Source organism: Notolepis coatsorum (assembly GCF_963971535.1).
Source record: "Notolepis coatsorum genome assembly, contig: SUPER_15_unloc_1, whole genome shotgun sequence".
Classification (NCBI taxonomy): domain Eukaryota; kingdom Metazoa; phylum Chordata; class Actinopteri; order Aulopiformes; family Paralepididae; genus Notolepis; species Notolepis coatsorum.
The window spans coordinates 812444-837070 of NW_028174866.1; the positions used below are offsets into that span (position 1 = coordinate 812444).

General features: G+C 45.7%; 1 protein-coding gene across 1 annotated transcript in view; it reads left to right on the forward strand.

Moving 5' to 3' along the window:
* The window catches only part of lrmp (lymphoid-restricted membrane protein), a gene marked incomplete at its 5' end in the record, with an annotated part of 126931 nt that overhangs the window by 76674 nt on the left and 25630 nt on the right, over positions 1–24627 (forward strand). Inside the window, 7 exon segments of the mRNA XM_084338439.1 lie at positions 5785–5831; positions 9417–9511; positions 11241–11455; positions 13094–13178; positions 14356–14410; positions 15280–15307; positions 19190–19330. Of these exon segments, the coding sequence (XP_084194565.1) occupies positions 5785–5831; positions 9417–9511; positions 11241–11455; positions 13094–13178; positions 14356–14410; positions 15280–15307; positions 19190–19330 (666 nt within the window).

Below are 24627 nucleotides of genomic sequence, written 5' to 3' on the forward strand. Positions count from 1 at the left end.
TTAAACATGCTGGCAGAGTACATGCATCCATGTTGTTGTGAACATTTGTATTAAATAAAGAAATTCCCTATCCATAGTCGCCGTGGGAAAGAATAAAATTAAAAATTAAATAAAATAAATTCCCTACCTACCCATGGCCTTAACTGACAACCAACAGGAAACAAACATTATTTCCTTTTATGCCTAACTACATTGACTTAGTTGAGAGTAGATTTTTAAAGAGATAATAAAACATTTAAAAAAAAGTTTTTACAGTGATGACAAACTCTGGTAAAAATATTAATAGAATTGTGACGAAACATTATTTTTCAGAGATTGACATCCATTTTATGTTGCCATATATTACTATGTGTAAAGGTGCTATAGTATACTGCAGGGCTATTCAACTAAATTGTTCAGGGGGCCACATTGTCAGAAACCCAAGGGGCCAGGGGCCGGACTGCCACGGCGCCTCCCCGTGCTATGAATATATGTACACTTGACACAACACGCAACCACATTTTCACAACTTTTATTTAACTACATTGCAAAAGTAGTATACTTTTCAAAAAAAGTGCTTAATTTATGTGCCACATCTGCAACATCTCCTGCAAAAAGTGCTTCATTTATGACTGTGCAACAACTGCAACATCTCCTCTTCAACATTTCAATATAAAAATTAAATAAAAAACAAACAAGTGCATGATGTGCATCTGAACATTCTAACATCAACACTTGAACAAAAAAACACATTTATAGTGCAGCTGAGCTTATGAAAAAGTGCTTCATGTCTGTGCAACAACAGCAAATCACAGCATCTTATTAGCACTTATTGTCCACTCTTAACTCTCAAACATCAGGGGGGTGGGGGGCAGACAGGCCTAGCCTACATACACACATCTAATGAGAGCGATTGCACTTCTTTGGCAATGGCAGAGAAAGAGGGTTCATAGGAAGTGAGGGCTACCCGCAAACAGTGATGCAAATGCTCATTTGTCAAGGAGGCATGGTTGCTTGTTTTAATGGCATTCATGTGAGAGAAACTGGATTCACAGGTGTATGTTGAGCCAAACATTGTTAGCACAGATATTGCCAGCGTTTTTATTTTGGGGAATGTCTTGACATGAATACACTTTAACCAAAATGTTGTGGTGGATTCATTCTCAAGTGCCTGCTTCAGAGCAGATGATGCTTGCATGTCAATTATTTCAAGTTGCAGGAGACCTTCATCAATGTGAAGTGATGCAAGGAACTCTTGTCCTTTTGTGGAAATAGCAGCTACATTGGCAAATGGGTTGCTCACAAAATGCATCAATTCTCTGGACATGTCAAATTCATCAAATCGACTTGCAAAGTTTTCCCTCAATTTATCAATGAAATCTGTCATTAATTGAGTGACTTTTGGCTCAATTGTGCGTGTTAACGTTGACATGAAAAGAAAAAAGTCAAAAAAAAAAAAAAAATGAATTTTTTTTTATTATCATGTAATCTTTGGCGGGCCGGTCAGAATCATCCCGCGGGCCGGATCTGGCCCGCGGGCCGCCAGTTGAATAGCCCTGGTATACTGTATATAACATTCTGCTACTAGAACACAAGCATGTACCGTACTTTTCGCACTATAAGCCGCACCTGACTATAAGCCGCAGCAGCTAAATTGAATGATGTGTACATATATAAGCCGCACTGGACTATAAGCCGCATGTGTTTTAATGTTTAATTACCATATGTAAGGAGTGGAGCCTGTGGCTTAATTTGACTCAACACGGGAAACCTCACCCGGCCCGGACACGGAAAGGATTGACAGATTGATTGCTCTTTCTCGATTCTGTGAGTAGTGGTGCATGGCCGTTCTTATATTGAGCTTTAAGTTCCCTCCTCTACAGAGAATGACTCCCATTGGGACACAATACTGTCGGACAAATAACATTAACTCATTTACAAGTTGTATTACCGTAATTCCTCCAATAGTAACCCCGGCTTGTATTTGTTTCAACTGTAGCGGGTACCAGGCTTGTATTAGGAGGAGGCCTGTATAAGAGGGAGGCCTATATTTCAAATTTTCAAACGGATCATAATGAATAAATCAACATTTTGTGTCAGTTTGAACCCAGTAAAATGTACTGGGTTCATTTATTGAAACCAAGTACTGTATGAAATAGTAAACAGTGCAATTACAGGTGGTCACTGGTCATTTCAACGTTTTCAAAGTGAAATCAAGTAACTAGCTCAGTATGCAGCTCAGTATATTAGTAACCCGGCTTGTATTAGGAGGCCGGCTTATAATTGCTTAGCTCAAGAGCGCACCCGGCCATTAATAGAGACCCGGCTTGTATTTGAGACCCGGTTACTATTAGAGGAATTACGGTAAGTTTAGGAAATAAGGGAACAGATAAATAACATTTCAATGCAGTAAAAAAAGCAATATTTAGATTTTCGGGTTTTGTCCACATATAAGCCGCACCGTTATATAAGCCGCAGGGCGAAAAATGGGGGAAAAAGCCGCGGCTTATAGTCCGAAAAGTACGGTAATTTAAAATCGGGTGTATTCCACGTGAGGAAATGGGAAGTAGGGAGGGAGGGGATACATGCCTGCAACATGTAAACATATATTTTGGACTTGCACATTATTTTTTAAATGATACATTCATTAATCAATCATTTTCTGGGGTGTAAAAGCAATATCTTTATTCCACGCCTTTTTAAAAGCTATATATATATATATATCCCAGCCTCTTGTATGTACTTTCTTGATGAGGAAAGCGATGGTGGCAACCCCAGGAAGGCCAGAAACATGAGAGCACATTAGTATTACCTGTCCACACTCGTGAAGTAGGGCTGACCTCGACTAGTCGACTAATCGATCGAAAGGAGCCATAGTTGACTGCCAACCTCTTAGTCGAATGAAACATATTTTCTTTTATATATATATAATTTTTTCCAAAAGCAAAGAGGCCTAGAAGCGTGGCTACCGCTAATGGCACACATACCAGCGAGGCTAACTGCCCAAGAAAACGGGCACAGAGGCACTGAAAGAGGATTTCACCCGTCTAATGAACATCAGTGGACCAAGCAATTGCATGCTTTCGCAGAGGACAAGAAGCCTTCAGTCGACTCCTTCAGACATTAACGCATCCCACGCCGGAAACGGCTTACGACATGTTTCAAGTTCATGCGAATTCTGCCAATCCACGGCGTACGACGTTATTGAGATCATATTTAATTTTTTCGCCATGTTGTTCATAATTCCCTCACGGAGCCTGGTCTGGTGCAGTGGGAGCATGCACAACTCTGCAACGCTTCAATACTGCCGCCTGGTGGATGATCGGCGAGTTGCCAAACCGGAAATGGACGAGTCAATCTCGGTGCGTCTGGGAAATGCGTCCGGCACTCTCATATTGTTGCGGGACTGTAGACACACCGTGTCCGTGTGTAGCGATCGCTGCCATAACGCAATAATCGATACGATTTGGCCGTTTATTATGATTATACAAACCGGAAATGGATTTAGGAGATCGCCGTCAAATAAGTGGGATCTTTTTCCTCCAGTCTCATCGTCGAACGGTAATAGGAGGCTGACGTCATTTTCAGCGTATTTGTTTATTATTATCCATGCAAACTGCTCTGATCAATATATCACCCATACTACATAAACCATTTACTGACGATCACGGAATTATAAACGACACCCCCCCGTTCATCCGCGTATGATCAGTCATAACGTTTAGGATCATGTACAGTTGACATTTTTAATATAGCGTGTATCACCAACAAACGGCATTTGATAATCTATATATGCGTTTATGCCTATATCTCACGTTCTAGGAATTACTGCAGAAATGATAAAAACATATTTATATTCTAGACGGTATTTTCGTATGAATCTATGAATGAAAAAGTAAAACGTTCCTACATCCTGAACGATGGATAATCGATGTTGAATGGGCCATAGTAATGTCAATTTAGCAATACAATTTAAAAAGTTATAGCCCTGCAAAGAAGGTGAACATCTCCATAGGCTTACAGTGCTGGCAGAGAGTGGTATAAGATGCTCAAATTGCGTGGCAGGGAATGTGTTAAGCACCCCCACAGCCCAAATGGAATGACTCCCAAAAAAATATATATATTTCTTAATTGAATTTTTTCATGTGGGGGGGGGTCGACTATCGACACATTTTGGCCAATCAAAGTCGACTATACAAATCCTTAGTTGGGGACAGGCCTATAGTGAAGTGGCATGTAGTCTAGTATTATGAAACATGTGCATGCAAGGTACATAGACCTACCATTATCCTTGAGCAAGTCACTGCCATTAGAACTGCCTGCCCACTGTTACTTTAAATAGTTAGGATGGGTTCAATTCAGAGGACAAATTCCTGGTTTTTGTAAAAATCTACTTGGCCATAAAGACATTGTAATTTGAATACACTTCAAAAAACTAAAATGTGTCAGTCGTCGGGTTTTCACATAACAGTATTTTTAACTGTTTGAACGGCACAAACTGGGTCTTGATACTGATAGATATCAGTGTTTCAGCCTAGAGACTAATATCACTGGACTCTCATCACTGGACTATCTTGTCTTTGTACTTTTTTTTGGCCTAACGGCTCGGGTCTGCATTTTTTAATAAAACATATAATATATAGAATTAAATCCGTTCAGCGGTTCTCGAGTTGCATGCCGATATGTCAGGCGTGCGACTGTGTACACGCAAGCGATTGTTTTGGATATTATTTCTTTGGATATTGCAACTACTACAGAAAAATGTGAGTACACAATTACAAGTACAACTCAAGTTCAGCCCTATGTTACTCTATTTCATTAGCACAAAAAATTATTTTTCTTTATCGTGTAAGAAACGTCAGAATGTTGTCTTTCAAAAAGAGACCAGGCTCATGCATGTGCTATAAGTATAAAGATACGCTTTAAGTATGCAGTCCTCAAGTTCCAAGTTTAAAAATTGCCACTTTTCAGGGTGCCTGTTAAGAGGTTAAAACATGTTGGTTTCAAAATCCTGCCCGGAAACCAGCCAGAACTCTTGACGACGGGACTCTGTAAATCGAAACTATCCCTTTAAGGATCTTTTTCCTTTTGTGAGTGGTGCCAACACGATTGCTGTTGCCATGTATGCTCCTGTTCCACAATATCCTATTGCGTAGCAGCTCTGAGCTCTCGCCTACTGTAACTGCACTGTGTATGGGGGGGGGGGGGGGGGCAGTCCGCCCGCACTACCTACATTAGCACCATACTAGTGTTAGCGTTTCCCCAGAGTGCTCCTCTTGAGAGAACCCCCACAAACACACACACGGTGGTTGAGCTCTCCATGAAGCAGTACATTACATAAGGAAACAGTCCAAACCATCTGATCCACACTGTACTTGGATACAGAGCATAGTAGCGTTTCATTGCCATGGGACAGGTGTGTGTGTGTGTGTGTGTGTGTGTGTGTGTGTGTGTGTGTGTGTGTGTGTGTGTGTGTGTGTGTGTGTGTGTGTGTGTGTGTGTGTGTGTGTGTGTGTGTGTGTGTGTGTGTGTGTGTGTGTGTGTGTGTGTGTGTGTGTGTGTGTGTGTGTGTGTGTGTGTGTGTGTGTGTGTACTCCCACACACGTGTGTATTCTGTGGACTGTCTTGCATGTCCAGTGTGTGTGTTTTTAATCATTGACAATTTTCTTTGATGTTAGGATGTAAGAATATGTCACGAGGCCACCTGCCTTTTTCTCACGGACTCCCCTTCTCCCCCCTCTCTCTCTTCTCTCTCTCTATTCTTTTTCTCTCTCTTCTCTCTCCTCTCTTTTCTCTCTCTCTCAGGGCCCAAGCCAGGACCAGCTGGCAGAGAGCGGAGTAGCTGAGGACAGGTGAGTGACTGACTGACTGAGTGACTGACTGAGTGACTGACTGACTGACTGCAGATTCTACATTCTGAATTCTAACTGCACTGAAGGTTGAGAAGAGTGTGTGTGATGGTTGGAAGGAAGGATTGGATTTGGAAGTCGGTGTGAGCTCATCTCTCGCTTCAACACGGCACAATTGAGTCACTCCAGCTCCATCGTGGATCAAGTTGGTGCTAAAACTCCTCCACCGGACCTGGGGGGGGGGGGGGGTTCTGTTTCCACGGAGATTGATGGAGATTTAAGAGATGAGTGAACTGAACTGGAGATGGGACGTATTTGGTGATTTTTTTTTTACCAGTCAAGGAGCGTATTGATTGGAAGGTTGGACATGTTGGAGGTATAACCAGTGGTCACTAGCAGGTAGAGCTGTCCCCAAGCCTGTTTTTGGGATTCGAACATTTGCCAGGGTTTTTCGAACGGACGTTCGAACCATCGCTTTTAATCGTGCAAAAAATGTCCTCCTAAATACTTTTTCTGGTGCAGTAATGTCGAGTCTTGACTTTAGGCACATTTCTGCGATTATTAAGAGTAGTAGTACCTACTTACTGGCCACGGGAGGCTTCAATAACGTTTGGATGATGATCCATTTTGTGAATCCTTTTGTTGAAACAATATCTTTGTTGGTCGATGGCTCCTGCTATCTTAACGTTAGCTAAAGCTAAAGGGCCGCGCTCTGGCTGCATAGCTTAATTAATGTGCATAACATACCTGTGTAACGTTAAGTAACTCGTGTTCCGCTGGGAAGCATCACTGCACACACTTTGTTTAATCCAAACGTCCATTCAGAAACGTTGTATTATGAAATAAGACGGGTGAGCCTGTGAGTCACTCAACTCTCTCTTTTTTGCACGATTGATTCATTTCCTGATAATGTATGACGGTGACCTCTCCGCATCCCGACTAGACTGTGTTGTTGTGTCTGTGTTCGCGCGTGACTTTCGAATTATTGTAAACAACATAGTACTGTGATATTCTGATATATATTTTTAGTGTAAAATTTATTTAAAAGAAAGTTAGATAATTGATAAATATAAAAAAAAAAGCGGAGGTTCGAACCCATTAATCGAATGCCAACGTAACAAATGAACGTTTGGGCTCAGCCCTACTAGCAGGCACTTCACTCTGTACCCTGTACTCTGACTAGACTTGATCTGTTCATTAACCATCCGCTCAACAAAACACATCTGTGATTTCAACCTCGGCATTGTCGGCCCCTATTTACGGTAATTTGATCGTGTTAAGTTAAAGCTAGTTATAGTTCAAGTTAAAGCTGCCAATTTGCATTTTAAACTCCGTTTAGTCTCCGTGTCATTTCACATCCAATTGAACAAAGTGTCAGACACTGTTTGTCAGTATCCTTACAGCTTTGTGGACATTGGAGTGCTGCTCAGTATTCCTCTGTGTTTTAAGGTATCCTAGGAATGCTGCGAAGATGAGATGGATCTATTACAATGTTCTATGGCTGCCGTCATGGGGATCGCTTGTAGATGGCAAAGAGTTATATAACGGTGTTTTCCAGTGATATCGCCACAGTGGGCAAGAATTTATTAGATCTGTTATAATGCCGAGCCAGGCCATGTGGTGGAGACTTCCTGTAAGATGTCCTCAAAAGCATATTGAACCTCTGCTAATATTTTAATCTTATGTATGTGTGGTATATGATCTGTGGATATTTTAATCGTATGTATGTGTGGTATATGATCTGTGGATTCAAATAGAGCATTTGTGTGTTCCACCAGAAGAATGGTTTGCACACCGCGATTCCTTTTTAATGGGCTACGCCAACATTATGGGAAATGTGCTTACAGTCCTCTCCAGAGTCAGACAAGAAGACTGATACCAATTTCCTCCTTTCCATTCAGTAGAAAGCGATCTGGCTCCAAGCTAGCGTCGCTTAGCACAAATCGATAGAAATGGATATGGACCAGCTAGCCTAGTTTTAAGCTAGGCTAGTGTTCCGTATCTGCTTCCATTCATTTGTGCTAAGCTATCTTCTGGTCTGACTCCGGAGAAGACAATGGGCGCATTCCCATAATGGTTGGCACATTCCTTTTTAACAATTACACATTTACATACATTCAGGTACATATTTGAATGAAAACGTATACGTTTTAAGTCATGGTTTGCATATTATTTGTTGATATTGAGTAAGGCTGAGACCACTTATCGATTTATCGATAACTGCGTGATATCGAAGTGGCGTCGCATATCGATATATTTGCGCATATATTTGCATTCTTATTAAAAAATTATTATACTATACTAAAATACTAGGTATTGTGGCATGTTTTAGTTAAAACATCCCCATTTCATGTAAATTCAGTTGAATTGCACAACTCTGCACTGTGCGTTCAACATGCAGTGCACTCCTGCATCACATCCAGAGACCAGACTGTAACATGAGAAGGATCACTGGTCGTTTTGAACGGGGAAATCTGTAACACTAAAGATGGTGGCAACAACGAATTGCTGCAAAATAAACACAAATTTGTTTATTATATTTAAAAAAAAATGTTTTAATAATTTGATATATATACTAATGAGAATATCGATATTTAGGTCGTCTCACTGTGATTACCAGCCATGCGGTGCGACTTACCCCCGTTGAACGCCACCACCCACTTCAATGATAGCGTTGTGAACGCATAATCTATGTCTTAAATTATGGCTATGTGTCTAATTTGCCCGTCGTTTATCAATGACTTGTTTGCAGTCAACATTGTCGAAACGGATTGTTTTTTAATTGGTTCATTTCCGTTTTATAGCATTTTGAAAAGCCCTTGTTTTCTTGACAGTTTCAGGAAAATATATAGATTCCGTGAAAAACTACATTTACTGGAATATTCTGGAATACACAAAAAACGTTGTATTTTTTCTGCCTATTTATGAATCGTTTTCAAATAAACGCTAGATTATCGATAGTATATGTGTATTTATGCACGCTAGAGAAGCGGGCTGAAAAATCTATTCTTTCATTTCCTGATCAGCGCACACACACACACACACACACACACACACACACACACACACACACACACACACACACACATATAGGTGAAAACGGATCCGATTACCCCAAGACTGGTAAAATAGATTCCTTACCTCAGACCAGATGTTCTCCAAAAAGATTATTCCAATTCCTGATCGCCATTCCAAATATCGATCGTGTTTATTGATTCAGCGCTGGGTACTGTAAATATGTATTCCACGTTGTTTTCCGGCTCTGCGATCACTTCGATCCTTCAAATAGTTTGCCGGAAAAGTAAAATGAGGAAACTGGACCCCCCACCCCCCCCCCCACCCCCACCAGTATAATCCAATGGGGTGCAGTTACACAGGGAGAGACTATAGGGGGGCGGTATTTTCCCAATGGAGCTCGGAGAGGGTTTGGAGCACTAGCGTGAGGCTCGGTTGATGAAATATGAATTCAAATCTCTAATAAAAAAAATAAAAACGCTATATAGCGTTGCTGGCATTCAACGGGCGGCATGAACTAACGACATAAAGCGTCCGTGGCACTCAAAGTGTTGTGTCTCTGATGTCTTCCAGCCCCAGTCTGCTGCCCGTGCTGGAGGAGGACGAGGAGGGGGCAGCTCAGGGACCCGCTCTGGCCTCCACCGTGACGGTCACCGTGGCAGGTAACGGTACGAGGAAACTGTCAAAGAAAACTATGAAATGTGTTAACCCTTTCACTGCCACGGGACGGAAGGAAAAATACAGAAAAATAGGAGGAAAAAGTGGATAAAAAAATAAAGAAGGTTAACCGTCGGTTGTGTGATAGTAAAGGCCCAATTTAGTCATGCCAATTCCCCCCCTCCATTTCCTGGTCGTTGCGCGCATGTGCCCCCCCACTGGTCGGTCTAGGGAGCCCTGAAGTCTATCGCATGCTTCCTCCGATACATAGGAGACAGCCAGCAGCCTCTTTTCACCTGCCAGCGAGGACTCTCATTGGGTGAGGTGTAACGCGTGGGAGGTCACACTACCTTCACCATTTCCCTCCCTCGCTGTGCAGGCGCCCTGACCGACCTGTAGGAGTCGCTGTTTACAACGACCAGATTACCACCCCACCGGCTTCCCTCCCGCTGACTCTGCCAATTGTGCCAGTATGACGACCGGCCAAGCCGGAGGCAACGCCGACAGCCGGATTCGTTACCAGTGTCTCTGCGGTGGTAGACAGACGCTTAGTCTGCTGTGCTACCCGGCCGCCCAAGGGTTAACCTTCTGTCGTGTGGCAGTGAAAGGGTTAACCGGCTGTCGTGTGGCGGTGAAAGGGTAAACCTTCTGTGTATTGTCGCAGTGAAAGGGTTAACCGTTTTTGGTAGTGTGGCAGTGAAAGGGTTAAATGATTGCTTTATGAACATATCATTTGAACATGTTGTTTTTTCATGTTGCGTGCGTGTATCCCCTCCCTACTTCCTGTTTCCCCACGTGGATAAACGTGCTGTTAGTTGAGTCATGCTGGTGCTCCAGTAGTGGAACATCTAATGGCTCAATGTGATCTATAGCACCTTTAAATACTTAGCTAACCTAATGAACACGGCTCATGATATCAGTCAAATGTAATGGTGATTGATTGATTGATTGAAAATTGTATTAACGGATTGCAGAATGTGTACAGTACGGCTCAATACACACAATTGTTAAGGCGCTGCAGACCAGAGAAAGACTTTCGTCTTGTTTACATCAGGGTCCCCCATTTTCAATTCAACATGACATATTATGACATACATGACATACAGATAGACAGTACTGCTACATCTATACATTTATGACATACCAGATTTACAAATACAGTACTGTTTGTGATACAAAAAGAGTAAAAAAAAGTATGTACATTTGACGAAGAAACTGTACATTGTAGGAGGTGGGGTGGGGGGGGGGGACTGTACATTGGAGGGGGGTGGGGTGGGGTGGGGGGGGGGGCGATGGGTAGGCGGGGGGGGGGGGGGGTAACTGTACATTGGATTATCGACAAAACCGTACTATTGTTCTACCGAATGTAATGATTTTCTACCGGGAGCTTTCACAACGTGGTGTTGAGATGGTTTGCTCTCGGCGCCCGGTGTCGACGCGGTCTGCAGGCGGCTGCACAACGTGGTAGTCGTTGGCGCCGAGAAGACGCCTGGTTTAGATCCAACTGGTCTCAGGAACGACGAGTGTGTTTGTGACGTCGCAGGTCGTAGAGGCGCTTCGCATCTAAAAACTAGTGATTGAAACGACAATTGCATTGGCCCCATATCCAGCAGTGCAGGTTTCAACGGCAAACTAAATACAAAACGGGAATCCTCTTCGGACGATGTCGTCGTGTGTTAATATGTTCATAACATAACCGGTAACGTCACATGACCGTGTGTTTGTTGAACCTCCCCCCAGCAGGAGGCGGGCCCGCCGGCAGTGGAACGGCAACTCTCTCTGACGGCAGCCCTTCTCAGCCGGCGGTCGGGACGACCGGCACGTCCACCGACCGATCCGTGGGCGGCGCAGCGGCCTCTGATTCCGGCCAATCGGAGCAGGGCAGTGTTTCCGCTCCATCCGAGCCCTTGGACACCAAAGAGGACTCCCCCTCTGTCCGTGGCAAATCTAGGACGGTGAGAACTGCCTTTTTGTTGTTTTCTTTCACACAATGGGAGTTCCCCATCATCGCCTGACTGTAGATGAGAACACCGTGATTGGATAGATTAGATCTCTCTGTGGCCTCGGTGTTCCCTCGGACCGCACACTTCCTGTTTGACGTCCTCAATTATGGAGAAAATGCTGTATTACCTGCCTCGTCAGTGTGTGATTGTGGGAGAGAGAGATGTGTGTTTTTCTCTGTGTGTGTGTGTGTGTGGTGAAACCGGACTCATCAATTTTTTGTTCTTGATGGATCTTCATGATCAATATAGGTTTAATAGTGAAACACATGGTAACAAAGTACATGTAGGTTAGATGCGCTCGGCTGAGAGGAGTTCTTCCATTTGGCCACCTGGGAGAGAGAGAGAGAACACTGAGGGGGAGAAGGAGACACTGGGCTGAGGAGGAGAGAGGGGTGAGATTTAAGCTATTGTTGGGACAACAAAGAGATTCCTCCACATGTGTTTATGAGAGAGAGAGAGAGAGAGAGAGAGAGAGAGAGAGAGGGGTAGAGAGAGAGAGGGGTAGAGAGAGAGAGAGAGGTGTGTGAGGTGTGTGCGAGAAAGAGAGACGTGTGTGAGAGAGAGGGGGAGAAATATGTGTGAGAGGTGTGTGTGAGAGAGAGAGGGGTGTGTTTTGTGTGAGAGGTGTGTGCGAGAGAGAGAGGTGTGTTTTGTGAGAGGTGTGTGCGAGAGAGAGAGAGAGGGGGAGAAATATGTGTGAGAGAGGTGCGTGTGAGAGAGAGAGGGGTGTGTTTTGTGTGAGAGGTGTGTGCGAGAGAGAGGTGTGTTTTGTGAGAGGTGTGTGCGAGAGAGAGAGAGACGTGTGTGAGAGAGAGAGAGAGAGAGAGAGAGAGAGAGAGGGGGAGAAATATGTGTGAGAGGTGCGTGTGAGAGAGAGGGGGGTGTGTTTTGTGTGAGAGGTGTGTGCGAGAGAGAGAGGTGTGTTTTGTGAGAGGTGTGTGCGAGAGAGAGAGAGACGTGTGTGAGAGAGAGAGAGAGAGAGAGAGGGGGAGAAATATGTGTGAGAGAGGTGCGTGTGAGAGAGAGAGGGGTGTGTGAGAGAGAGAGACGTGTGTGAGAGAGAGAGAGAGAGAGAGAGAGAGAGGGAGAAATATGTGTGAGAGAGGTGTGTGTGAGAGAGAGAGAGGGGGGGAGAAATATGTGTGAGAGAGGTGTGTGTGAGAGAGAGAGGTGTGTTTTGTGTGAGAGGTGTGTGCGAGAGAGAGAGAGACGTGTGTGAGAGAGAGAGAGAGAGAGAGGGGGAGAAATATGTGTGAGAGAGGTGCGTGTGTGTGTGTGAGAAAAAGGGGGAGGGAGAGATGGGTGTGTGTTTTCACGTATACCTTTTTCTCTGCGTGAGAAAACGTATCAATCAGAAACCGGGAGCTACACAGATACATAGGAATATTGCAAGGCCATCATCACCGTGCAACGCTAACGTCTACAGTCCAAGCGTGTCGTGCTAAAAAAAAACAGAGAGCGAGGAACCGAAGAAGAAGGAGAAGCGTGGATGAGGAGGGCATGGAGGGGTTAGCCGTGAATGGAGGAGAGCAGAGGGCAGAGCAGGGCAAGGGGCACAGTGGAGTAACGCCAGTCGCTCGGACCCTGCAGGAGCTGTCTGCCAGCATGGAGGCCATCGAGGAGCAGAAGGTCAAGGAGGACCTGAGTGAGACCAGCTCGGCTACAGAGAAGCAAGGTGAGTTTGACGTTATTATGTCCGGAGTGTGTTAGACATACTTGCCAGTCATACTTGTTTCAGTCATACTTATTATTAGTCCTCCTTTTCCTTTTGGTTTGACAAAGTGTCACTTAACCCTCTTTGCACTGGAAAAGAGAAACATTCATTCAAGTTCATATTTACATTTAGTCATTTAGCTGACGCTTTTATTCAAAGCAACTTACAATTATCTGTACAAGTCAGCAGGAAGGGTACAACAGGACGGGCAGCTAAGCGTAAGTAACATTGTTCGTCAAACGGTGTCGAACTTGAGTGCTACAGAATTGAGTGCATATTAGCATAGTAGGTACTGGTTAGTAAGATAGGCGAGGTAGATTGCTTAGTAGCAGAGTGCAAAATAGTAAAAGATGGTACAAAGGTTAGTCGTTTATTTTTTTCATAATATATACATATATATTCATAAATCAAGATTTACAACATTTAAAATGTCAAGAGTTCTTGTATTCAGATTTACATTACATTGATTGTATCTATCATTTGAGCAAGCTGGTGTTGCCATAACAGACTATATAGCCATATTGCATAGGCTTTATTGTTTGTCACCATAGCATTTATGGACAAATTAATAGTCATGTTAGCCTTTTGAATGAATGAATACCGGTAGTATATTTTGAACATAGGTGTGCATATTGTTTGTAGGGTGCTATGAAGCTATAATGTGAAATAAAGGTTTGAAATTAAAATGAACTATTTCCCCAGACTTCCACACAATAATGTTTTATCGTTCAGAATGTGCCTTATTTTACCTAACACCAATACTCCTTGCCACTTTACGTACATCATTTATATGGGGTTTCCAGCTGAAATTGAATTTATCACTCATTTTGAAAGGTGCCATAGATAACATTTAGCCACTAGATGTCACACTAGAGCACCAGCATGTCATTTATCCAAGCAGGTGTATTCCAACATGCAACATGTAAACAACATTAATTTTGGACCCACCAAATTTTTTTTATCAATATTTAATGTTTTTTTAGGGGGAAAAGCAATACTGTTTTTTTCTGCACATTCTAAAAGCTCTGTGTGGATGTATTTTGTTTTACTCTACATAAAAATATACCTTTTTAGTAAAGGATTTGGTGATTTTCTCCACTATACCGATAATGATCATCTTGTCGTTGTTGTTGTCTAGTGGAGACCTCTGTGGTTTCTGAGGCTGATGACTCCATGAGAGATGAGAAGAACAGGTGAGAGAAGAACACTTGTACGGTTAGGGTTTATATGACGTCCACATGGATGTCTGTATCTGTGCACACATACTGTGCACTCAGCCACCATCTTGATCATCAACGACACCTGATCCCTGTCTTTTCATATGTATCTAGGAAGCCGTCATACACAGCATCGTTTTTCTTTCATATTTGAAGTCGCTGGTATATAACTGAATAACTGAACACACAGAATGGTTCATTTGGTCAATAAGGGATGATTTTGTGATGGTTTGGGATGATGGGTGTGTTTTTTTCCCCACAAGACCAGCCTCTACACACCCACCATCCTGTGGTTTCTGCCACAGAGTCTTCAGTTACCATGGCAACCACTCACTCTTGATTTCCAGCCTTTTAGTCGCGATTGTAATAATTTATTGTATCCCTCTACGTGGCCTTGGTCAAACATGGGGAGGAAGGCCATCTCCGCCAGAGTGTGTGCGGTGTGAGAAGGAAGCCTTCTTTCCATACAGGAAAAGCTAGCTTTGATTTTAAAAGCACATCACATTTCCTTTTAATAGGTTTGTTTTGTAGCAACACCTTTGATTACACTGTTTATGTTTTATTGTATTGCCTATTTGTTTTTCTACTATTACCCTGCCCATACCTGTACCTCCCCCCTCCCCTCCCCTGCTATGACATCCACATTTCCCCATGGGGATCAGTTAAGGAATATCTTATCTTAAGTTGTTTCCTTGTTGCCTCCATCTTTAGTGTTACATCTTTCTCCCTCCAGAACCACTGCGGTGCTCCCATCTTCTTATCACAGACCGTATCTGCTTATATCTTATGTAGAGATCGTTTCAACTAAACCCTACATCGCTCTTTGTGTTTTGGTGTCATTACAGCCTCTCGCAAAGTGACAAGGAGATTGAGGTATGCATACATTTGCCTTTTCACTTTTAAGTGCTAATTACTGTTTGCTATTTTCCTGCAATTTTTACGTGTGTATTGTCTGGTTAAAAAGGCGTTGCAGATAATTCGGCTAAAGCGACTTGTGGTAATCGGGGAGCTAGCTAACATCTTCTTTGTTTTTGCCTGCATTTCACTCTCGACCATGAAACAAATGGTCAGACAATACAACTGTGTTCCATAAAAGCTATAATACTTGGGAGGGTGTTCTTTATAGGGCCGTCTGAACACATTTCAATATTTTAAATTAAAAAAAAATATATATATATGAATTTGACTGCCAGTTGAATTAGAACAAACAAATAAAATGTATATACTGTATATAATATATCAACTTTGTTAAAAATTATTTTGCATCAGCTAAGAAGCTAGTTTTCATCCATGGTCACTGGACAGGTGTGAGGTTGGTAGCCTAAAATCAAGAAACAAGTTTAAAAAAACGAACGATGTAAGGTGTCAATTACAGTAAAACCTGCAGTTATTTGTTTAAGTGAAGTGTCATTCTGGAGTGAACAGGAGCCTGGCTGTTCACACCATCAAGAGCAGGAGCCTGGCTGTTCACACCATGAGAGCAGGAGCCTGGCTGTTCAGACCATGAAGAGGAGCAGGAGCCTGGCTGTTCACACCATGAAGAACAGGAGCCTGGCTGTTCACACCATGAAGAACAGGAGCCTGGCTGTTCACACCATGAAGAACAGGAGCCTGGCTGTTCACACCATGAAGAGGAGCAGGAGCCTGGCTGTTCACACCATGAAGAACAGGAGCCTGGCTGTTCACACCATGAAGAGCAGGAGCCTGGCTGTTCACACCATGAAGAACAGGAGCCTGGCTGTTCACACCATGAAGAGGAGCAGGAGCCTGGCTGTTCACACCATGAAGAGGAGCAGGAGCCTGGCTGTTCAGACCATGAAGAGCAGGAGCCTGGCTGTTCAGACCATGAAGAGCAGGAGCCTGGCTGTTCACACCATGAGAGCAGGAGCCTGGCTGTTCAGACCATGAAGAGCAGGAGCCTGGCTGTTCACACCATGAGAGCAGGAGCCTGGCTGTTCACACCATGAGAGCAGGAGCCTGGCTGTTCAGACCATGAAGAGCAGGAGCCTGGCTGTTCAGACCATGAAGAACAGGAGCCTGGCTGTTCACACCATGAGAGCAGGAGCCTGGCTGTTCACACCATGAAGAACAGGAGCCTGGCTGTTCACACCATGAGAGCAGGAGCCTGGCTGTTCACACCATGAAGAGCAGGAGCCTGGCTGTTCACACCATGAAGAGCAGGAGCCTGGCTGTTCACACCATGAAGAGGAGCAGGAGCCTGGCTGTTCACACCATGAAGAACAGGAGCCTGGCTGTTCACACCATGAAGAGCAGGAGCCTGGCTGTTCACACCATGAAGAGCAGGAGCCTGGCTGTTCACACCATGAAGAGGAGCAGGAGCCTGGCTGTTCACACCATGAAGAACAGGAGCCTGGCTGTTCACACCATGAAGAGCAGGAGCCTGGCTGTTCACACCATGAAGAGGAGCAGGAGCCTGGCTGTTCACACCATCGAGAGCAGGAGCCTGGCTGTTCACACCATGAAGAGGAGCAGGAGCCTGGCTGTTCACCCCATGAGGAGGAGCAGGAGCCTGGCTGTTCACACCATGAAGAGGAGCAGGAGCCTGGCTGTTCACACCATGAAGAACAGGAGCCTGGCTGTTCACCCCATGAGGAGGAGCAGGAGCCTGGCTGTTCACACCATGAAGAGGAGCAGGAGCCTGGCTGTTCACACCATGAAGAACAGGAGCCTGGCTGTTCACCCCATGAGGAGGAGCAGGAGCCTGGCTGTTCACACCATGAAGAGGAGCAGGAGCCTGGCTGTTCACACCATGAAGAGCAGGAGCCTGGCTGTTCACACCATGAAGAGGAGCAGGAGCCTGGCTGTTCACACCATGAAGAGCAGGAGCCTGGCTGTTCACACCATGAAGAGGAGCAGGAGCCTGGCTGTTCACACCATGAAGAACAGGAGCCTGGCTGTTCACACCATGAAGAGGAGCAGGAGCCTGGCTGTTCACACCATGAAGAGCAGGAGCCTGGCTGTTCACACCATGAAGAACAGGAGCCTGGCTGTTCACACCATGAAGAACAGGAGCCTGGCTGTTCACACCATGAAGAAGAACAGGAGCCTGGCTGTTCACACCATCAAGAGCAGGAGCCTGGCTGTTCACACCATCGAGAGCAGAGAGAAAATCTTTATTTTTTTTGTCCGATGACGTCAACGTTTTGTTTACCGAGAAACTAAACCTATGAAGGGTGCCTCACGTCAACGCTCACGCGCACGACACATGCTCACCTAGGATTTGACTTGATTCAACAAAGCAGTCGGGGCGATGGCAAGCCAAAAACAGTCACAAGTGTGGTTACACTTTACAAAGCTAGATGCAGACGACACTCGCTGCAATATTATATATTATATTATATATTAACAAATTGTTCTAAATAAATAATAATGATAATAAATCATTTGAAGATTGGACAATTTTTTTTTACATCTGAGGTAGGTAGATTACATTTTTAGACTCTAAAGTACCGGGAAAAGGTACCGCCGATACGGCCCGTATTCCATTGCAGTTTGCACGGCCTCCTCAGCGTGCCTCTCCGCGGACCTATATATATTATGCATAGCGTGGGTGGTGATGATGATGATGATAGAAACCACTGTGGCGCATACAGTTGAATGCTGGTATTACACTCACTGAAGGACACGAAGAAGTCAAGTCCGATGGGATTTGGGAATCTCAAATACAAATCGGGATTGGAATAAAAAATGCATTTATATTAAACAATAGAGAATATACAGCACTTCTTGGGGTCTGTAGGGTAAGCACTTATTCCCTCCCCCCTGAACATTTATGGAGATGTATGGGCCTTTTAAGGGCCCGCGTCCACCAATCTCACAAAAACACTGATAGTGCGCCGGCAGTGCTGGCATGAAGCGCATCTTGTAGATGACGGAAAGAAATCTACAGCCATCCTTTTATCGTTTTTTGTTGCCGCGGTTTTGCACATATTATAGCATATTTTAATAACTTTATTGTATATTAATTATATATATAGTTATTGCCTGACACCACAGTTCGCCCTTTGCTTTTTATTAGCTTTTTAGTAGTGTATTCATGTAGTTATTATTATTAGTGTATTTGTGTTTTGTCGCGAATCTCAATGGCCCGTCTACTGTGCGAGACAGCCAAGACAGGCAGGCAGCTCCGGTGTCAGGTTACAAACAGAGTGGTAGATATGAATGGCTGTGATTGGTTGTCTGAAAATGAGCTCAGCGCATCGCTCTGAAAGTTCAGAAAGTTTCAACTTTCGGCCGCACAAAAAAGCTGAAAAAAGAAGCCGACTGCAGCGCATTTCCTAGAGGCGGCGCATGCGGCCGCATACGCTCTCTCCCCGTTGGGATACATTGAAAAAAGACGCGTGCGGTCATAAATATGAGGCAGGTGGACGCAGGCCCTAAGTCTGTGATCTTTCAAGGATAAGTGAGCTCCTGCACTGCCCAAAAAGGGCCCTCAAAATCGGGCTTGCGTGCTACACACGCGTAAATGGTATCATTCATATTCAAATGTTAAAATTTGCCTCATTTTTCAGCCTCTTCATAGTCTATTGATATTCGCAGGGACAATTGGCAGATTATCTGCACTTGGTTATACCGAAGTAAAGAATGCCTTTTAATGTATTAAATACTGGCCTCCCAGGACTTTTCATACCTTGACACGAGGTCGCCTCTACCCCAAAGAAAGTCGAGGAACCTAATGTCTTGTAACGTTCAGTGTTTACATGTGGCGTCGTCTCTTTCTCTCTCCGTTGCCAGACGGAGTTCCAGCGTCTGTCGCTGGGCTTCAAGTGTGACATGTTCACGCTGGAGAAGAGACTGCGTCTGGAGGAGAGGAGCAGAGACCTGGCCGAGGAGAACGTCCGCAGAGAGATCTCCAGCTGCCAGGGACTACTGCAGGTCAGAGAGAGAGAGAGAGAGAGGGAGAGAATGAATGAGTGCCAGGGACTACTGCAGGTCAGAGAGAGAGAGAGAGGGAGAGAATGAATGAGTGCCAGGGACTACTGCAGGTCAGAGAGAGAGAGAGGGAGAGAATGAATGAGTGCCAGGGACTACTGCAGGTCAGAGAGAGAGAGAGAGAGAGAGAGGGAGAGAATGAATGAGTGCCAGGGACTACTGCAGGTCAGAGAGGGAGAGAGAGGGAGAGAATGAATGAGTGCCAGGGACTACTGCAGGTCAGAGAGAGAGAGAGGGAGAGAATGAATGAGTGCCAGGGACTACTGCAGGTCAGAGAGAGAGAGAGAGAGGGAGAGAATGAATGAGTGCCAGGGACTACTGCAGGTCAGAGAGAGAGAGAGGGAGAGAATGAATGAGTGCCAGGGACTACTGCAGGTCAGAGAGAGAGAGGGAGAGAATGAATGAGTGCCAGGGACTACTGCAGGTCAGAGAGAGAGAGAGAGAGGGAGAGAATGAATGAGTGCCAGGGACTACTGCAGGTCAGAGAGAGAGAGAGAGAGAGAATGAATGAGTGCCAGGGACTACTGCAGGTCAGAGAGAGAGAGAGAGAGGGAGAGAATGAATGAGTGCCAGGGACTACTGCAGGTCAGAGAGAGAGAGGGAGAGAATGAATGAGTGCCAGGGACTACTGCAGGTCAGAGAGAGAGAGAGAGAGGGAGAGAATGAATGAGTGCCAGGGACTACTGCAGGTCAGAGAGAGAGAGAGAGAGGGAGAGAATGAATGAGTGCCAGGGACTACTGCAGGTCAGAGAGAGAGAGAGGGAGAGAGAATGAATGAGTGCCAGGGACTACTGCAGGTCAGAGAGAGAGAGAGAGGGAGAGAATGAATGAGTGCCAGGGACTACTGCAGGTCAGAGAGAGAGAGGGAGAGAATGAATGAGTGCCAGGGACTACTGCAGGTCAGAGAGAGAGAGAGAGAGAGGGAGAGAATGAATGAGTGCCAGGGACTACTGCAGGTCAGAGAGAGAGAGAGGGAGAGAATGAATGAGTGCCAGGGACTACTGCAGGTCAGAGAGAGAGAGAGAGAGGGAGAGAATGAATGAGTGCCAGGGACTACTGCAGGTCAGAGAGAGAGAGAGAGGGAGAGAATGAATGAGTGCCAGGGACTACTGCAGGTCAGAGAGAGAGAGAGAGAGGGAGAGAATGAATGAGTGCCAGGGACTACTGCAGGTCAGAGAGAGAGAGAGAGGGAGAGAATGAATGAGTGCCAGGGACTACTGCAGGTCAGAGAGAGAGAGAGAGAGGGAGAGAATGAATGAGTGCCAGGGACTACTGCAGGTCAGAGAGAGAGAGGAGAGAGAGAGAATGAATGAGTGCCAGGGACTACTGCAGGTCAGAGAGAGAGAGAGGGAGAGAATGAATGAGTGCCAGGGACTACTGCAGGTCAGAGAGAGAGAGGAGAGAGAGAGAATGAATGAGTGCCAGGGACTACTGCAGGTCAGAGAGAGAGAGAGAGGGAGAGAATGAATGAGTGCCAGGGACTACTGCAGGTCAGAGAGAGAGGGAGAGAGAGAATGAATGAGTGCCAGGGACTACTGCAGGTCAGAGAGAGAGAGAGGGAGAGAATGAATGAGTGCCAGGGACTACTGCAGGTCAGAGAGAGAGAGAGAGAGGGAGAGAATGAATGAGTGCCAGGGACTACTGCAGGTCAGAGAGAGAGAGAGAGGAGAGAATGAATGAGTGCCAGGGACTACTGCAGGTCAGAGAGAGAGAGAGAGAGAGAATGAATGAGTGCCAGGGACTACTGCAGGTCAGAGAGAGAGAGAGGGAGAGAATGAATGAATGAGTGCCAGGGACTACTGCAGGTCAGAGAGAGAGAGAGAGAGGAGAGAATGAATGAGTGCCAGGGACTACTGCAGGTCAGAGAGAGAGAGAGAGAGAGAGAATGAATGAATGAGTGCCAGGGACTACTGCAGGTCAGAGAGAGAGAGAGAGAGGGAGAGAATGAATGAGTGCCAGGGACTACTGCAGGTCAGAGAGAGAGAGGGAGAGAGAGAATGAATGAGTGCCAGGGACTACTGCAGGTCAGAGAGAGAGAGAGAGGGAGAGAATGAATGAGTGCCAGGGACTACTGCAGGTCAGAGAGAGAGAGGGAGAGAGAGAATGAATGAGTGCCAGGGACTACTGCAGGTCAGAGAGAGAGAGAGAGAGAGAATGAATGAGTGCCAGGGACTACTGCAGGTCAGAGAGAGAGAGAGAGGGAGAGAATGAATGAATGAGTGCCAGGGACTACTGCAGGTCAGAGAGAGAGAGAGAGGGAGAGAATGAATGAGTGCCAGGGACTACTGCAGGTCAGAGAGAGAGAGAGAGAGAGAATGAATGAGTGCCAGGGACTACTGCAGGTCAGAGAGAGAGAGAGGGAGAGAGAGAATGAATGAGTGCCAGGGACTACTGCAGGTCAGAGAGAGAGAGGAGAGAGAGAATGAATGAGTGCCAGGGACTACTGCAGGTCAGAGAGAGAGAGAGAGGGAGAGAATGAATGAGTGCCAGGGACTACTGCAGGTCAGAGAGAGAGAGAGAGGGAGAGAATGAATGAGTGCCAGGGACTACTGCAGGTCAGAGAGAGAGAGAGAGAGAGAGAGAATGAATGAGTGCCAGGGACTACTGCAGGTCAGAGAGAGAGAGAGAGAGAGAGAGAGAATGAATGAGTGCCAGGGACTACTGCAGGTCAGAGAGAGAGAGAGGGAGAGAATGAATGAGTGCCAGGGACTACTGCAGGTCAGAGAGAGAGAGAGAGAGAGAGAGAGAGAGAGAGAATGAATGAGTGCCAGGGACTACTGCAGGTCAGAGAGAGAGAGGGAGAGAATGAATGAGTGCCAGGGACTACTGCAGGTCAGAGAGAGAGAGACAGAGGGAGAGAATGAATGAGTGCCAGGGACTACTGCAGGTCAGAGAGAGAGAGAGAGGGAGAGAATGAATGAGTGCCAGGGACTACTGCAGGTCAGAGAGAGAGAGAGAGAGGGAGAGAATGAATGAGTGCCAGGGACTACTGCAGGTCAGAGAGAGAGAGAGAGGGAGAGAATGAATGAGTGCCAGGGACTACTGCAGGTCAGAGAGAGAGAGAGAGGGAGAGAATGAATGAGTGCCAGGGACTACTGCAGGTCAGAGAGAGAGAGAGGGAGAGAATGAATGAGTGCCAGGGACTACTGCAGGTCAGAGAGAGAGAGAGAGGGAGAGAATGAATGAGTGCCAGGGACTACTGCAGGTCAGAGAGAGAGAGAGAGGAGAGAATGAATGAGTGCCAGGGACTACTGCAGGTCAGAGAGAGAGAGAGAGGGAGAGAATGAATGAGTGCCAGGGACTACTGCAGGTCAGAGAGAGAGAGAGAGGGAGAATGAATGAGTGCCAGGGACTACTGCAGGTCAGAGAGAGAGAGAGAGAGGAGAGAATGAATGAGTGCCAGGGTGCCAGGGACTACTGCAGGTCAGAGAGAGAGAGAGAGGGAGAGAATGAATGAGTGCCAGGGACTACTGCAGGTCAGAGAGAGAGAGAGAGAGGGAGAGAATGAATGAGTGCCAGGGACTACTGCAGGTCAGAGAGAGAGAGGAGAGAGAGAGAATGAATGAGTGCCAGGGACTACTGCAGGTCAGAGAGAGAGAGAGGGAGAGAATGAATGAGTGCCAGGGACTACTGCAGGTCAGAGAGAGAGAGGGAGAGAGAGAGAATGAATGAGTGCCAGGGACTACTGCAGGTCAGAGAGAGAGAGAGAGGGAGAGAATGAATGAGTGCCAGGGACTACTGCAGGTCAGAGAGAGAGGGAGAGAGAGAATGAATGAGTGCCAGGGACTACTGCAGGTCAGAGAGAGAGAGAGGGAGAGAATGAATGAGTGCCAGGGACTACTGCAGGTCAGAGAGAGAGAGAGAGAGGGAGAGAATGAATGAGTGCCAGGGACTACTGCAGGTCAGAGAGAGAGAGAGAGGGAGAGAATGAATGAGTGCCAGGGACTACTGCAGGTCAGAGAGAGAGAGAGAGAGGGAGAGAATGAATGAGTGCCAGGGACTACTGCAGGTCAGAGAGAGAGAGAGAGGGAGAGAATGAATGAGTGCCAGGGACTACTGCAGGTCAGAGAGAGAGAGGAGAGAGAGAGAATGAATGAGTGCCAGGGACTACTGCAGGTCAGAGAGAGAGAGAGGGAGAGAATGAATGAGTGCCAGGGACTACTGCAGGTCAGAGAGAGAGAGAGAGAGGGAGAGAATGAATGAGTGCCAGGGACTACTGCAGGTCAGAGAGAGAGAGAGGGAGAGAATGAATGAGTGCCAGGGACTACTGCAGGTCAGAGAGAGAGAGAGAGAGGAGAGAATGAATGAGTGCCAGGGACTACTGCAGGTCAGAGAGAGAGAGAGAGGGAGAGAATGAATGAGTGCCAGGGACTACTGCAGGTCAGAGAGAGAGAGAGAGGGAGAGAATGAATGAGTGCCAGGGACTACTGCAGGTCAGAGAGAGAGAGAGAGGGAGAGAATGAATGAGTGCCAGGGACTACTGCAGGTCAGAGAGAGAGAGAGAGAGGAGAGAATGAATGAGTGCCAGGGACTACTGCAGGTCAGAGAGAGAGAGAGAGGGAGAGAATGAATGAGTGCCAGGGACTACTGCAGGTCAGAGAGAGAGAGAAGAGGGAGAGAATGAATGAGTGCCAGGGACTACTGCAGGTCAGAGAGAGAGAGAGGGAGAGAATGAGTGCCAGGGACTACTGCAGGTCAGAGAGAGAGAGAGAGGGAGAGAATGAATGAGTGCCAGGGACTACTGCAGGTCAGAGAGAGAGAGGGAGAGAATGAATGAGTGACTGAGTGAGAGAGAGAAATAATGTGGCTGTATGTACTGTATGTGGCCTTTTTTTTGTTCAAACCTTTTTTGCTGCCAGACATCCAACTACTAGGAACCCACTAGCTGACTCCCACCTAAAAGGACAATATACTTACCTTATGCATACCGCACCTTACGTGAATACTGTATATTTCATCAGATCATATATTTAGCAATTTTTTTTTATTAGATTAGATTTAGATTTACTTCTCCACTGTACTATAATTATGTCACCTGTACCATGTCTTATACTACCTGTACCCCCCCTCCCCCCTCCCCATGCTGCTATGATGCCTGAACTTCCCCAAGGGGATCAATAAAGGAATATCACATTTTATTTTGAGGAACTTAAAGTGCTCTGTAAAAAGTACCACGATGACGTGAATAAAATAAACAAAGTCAAACGTGATTTTTTTTTTTTAAAGGAAAAAAAGAAAAG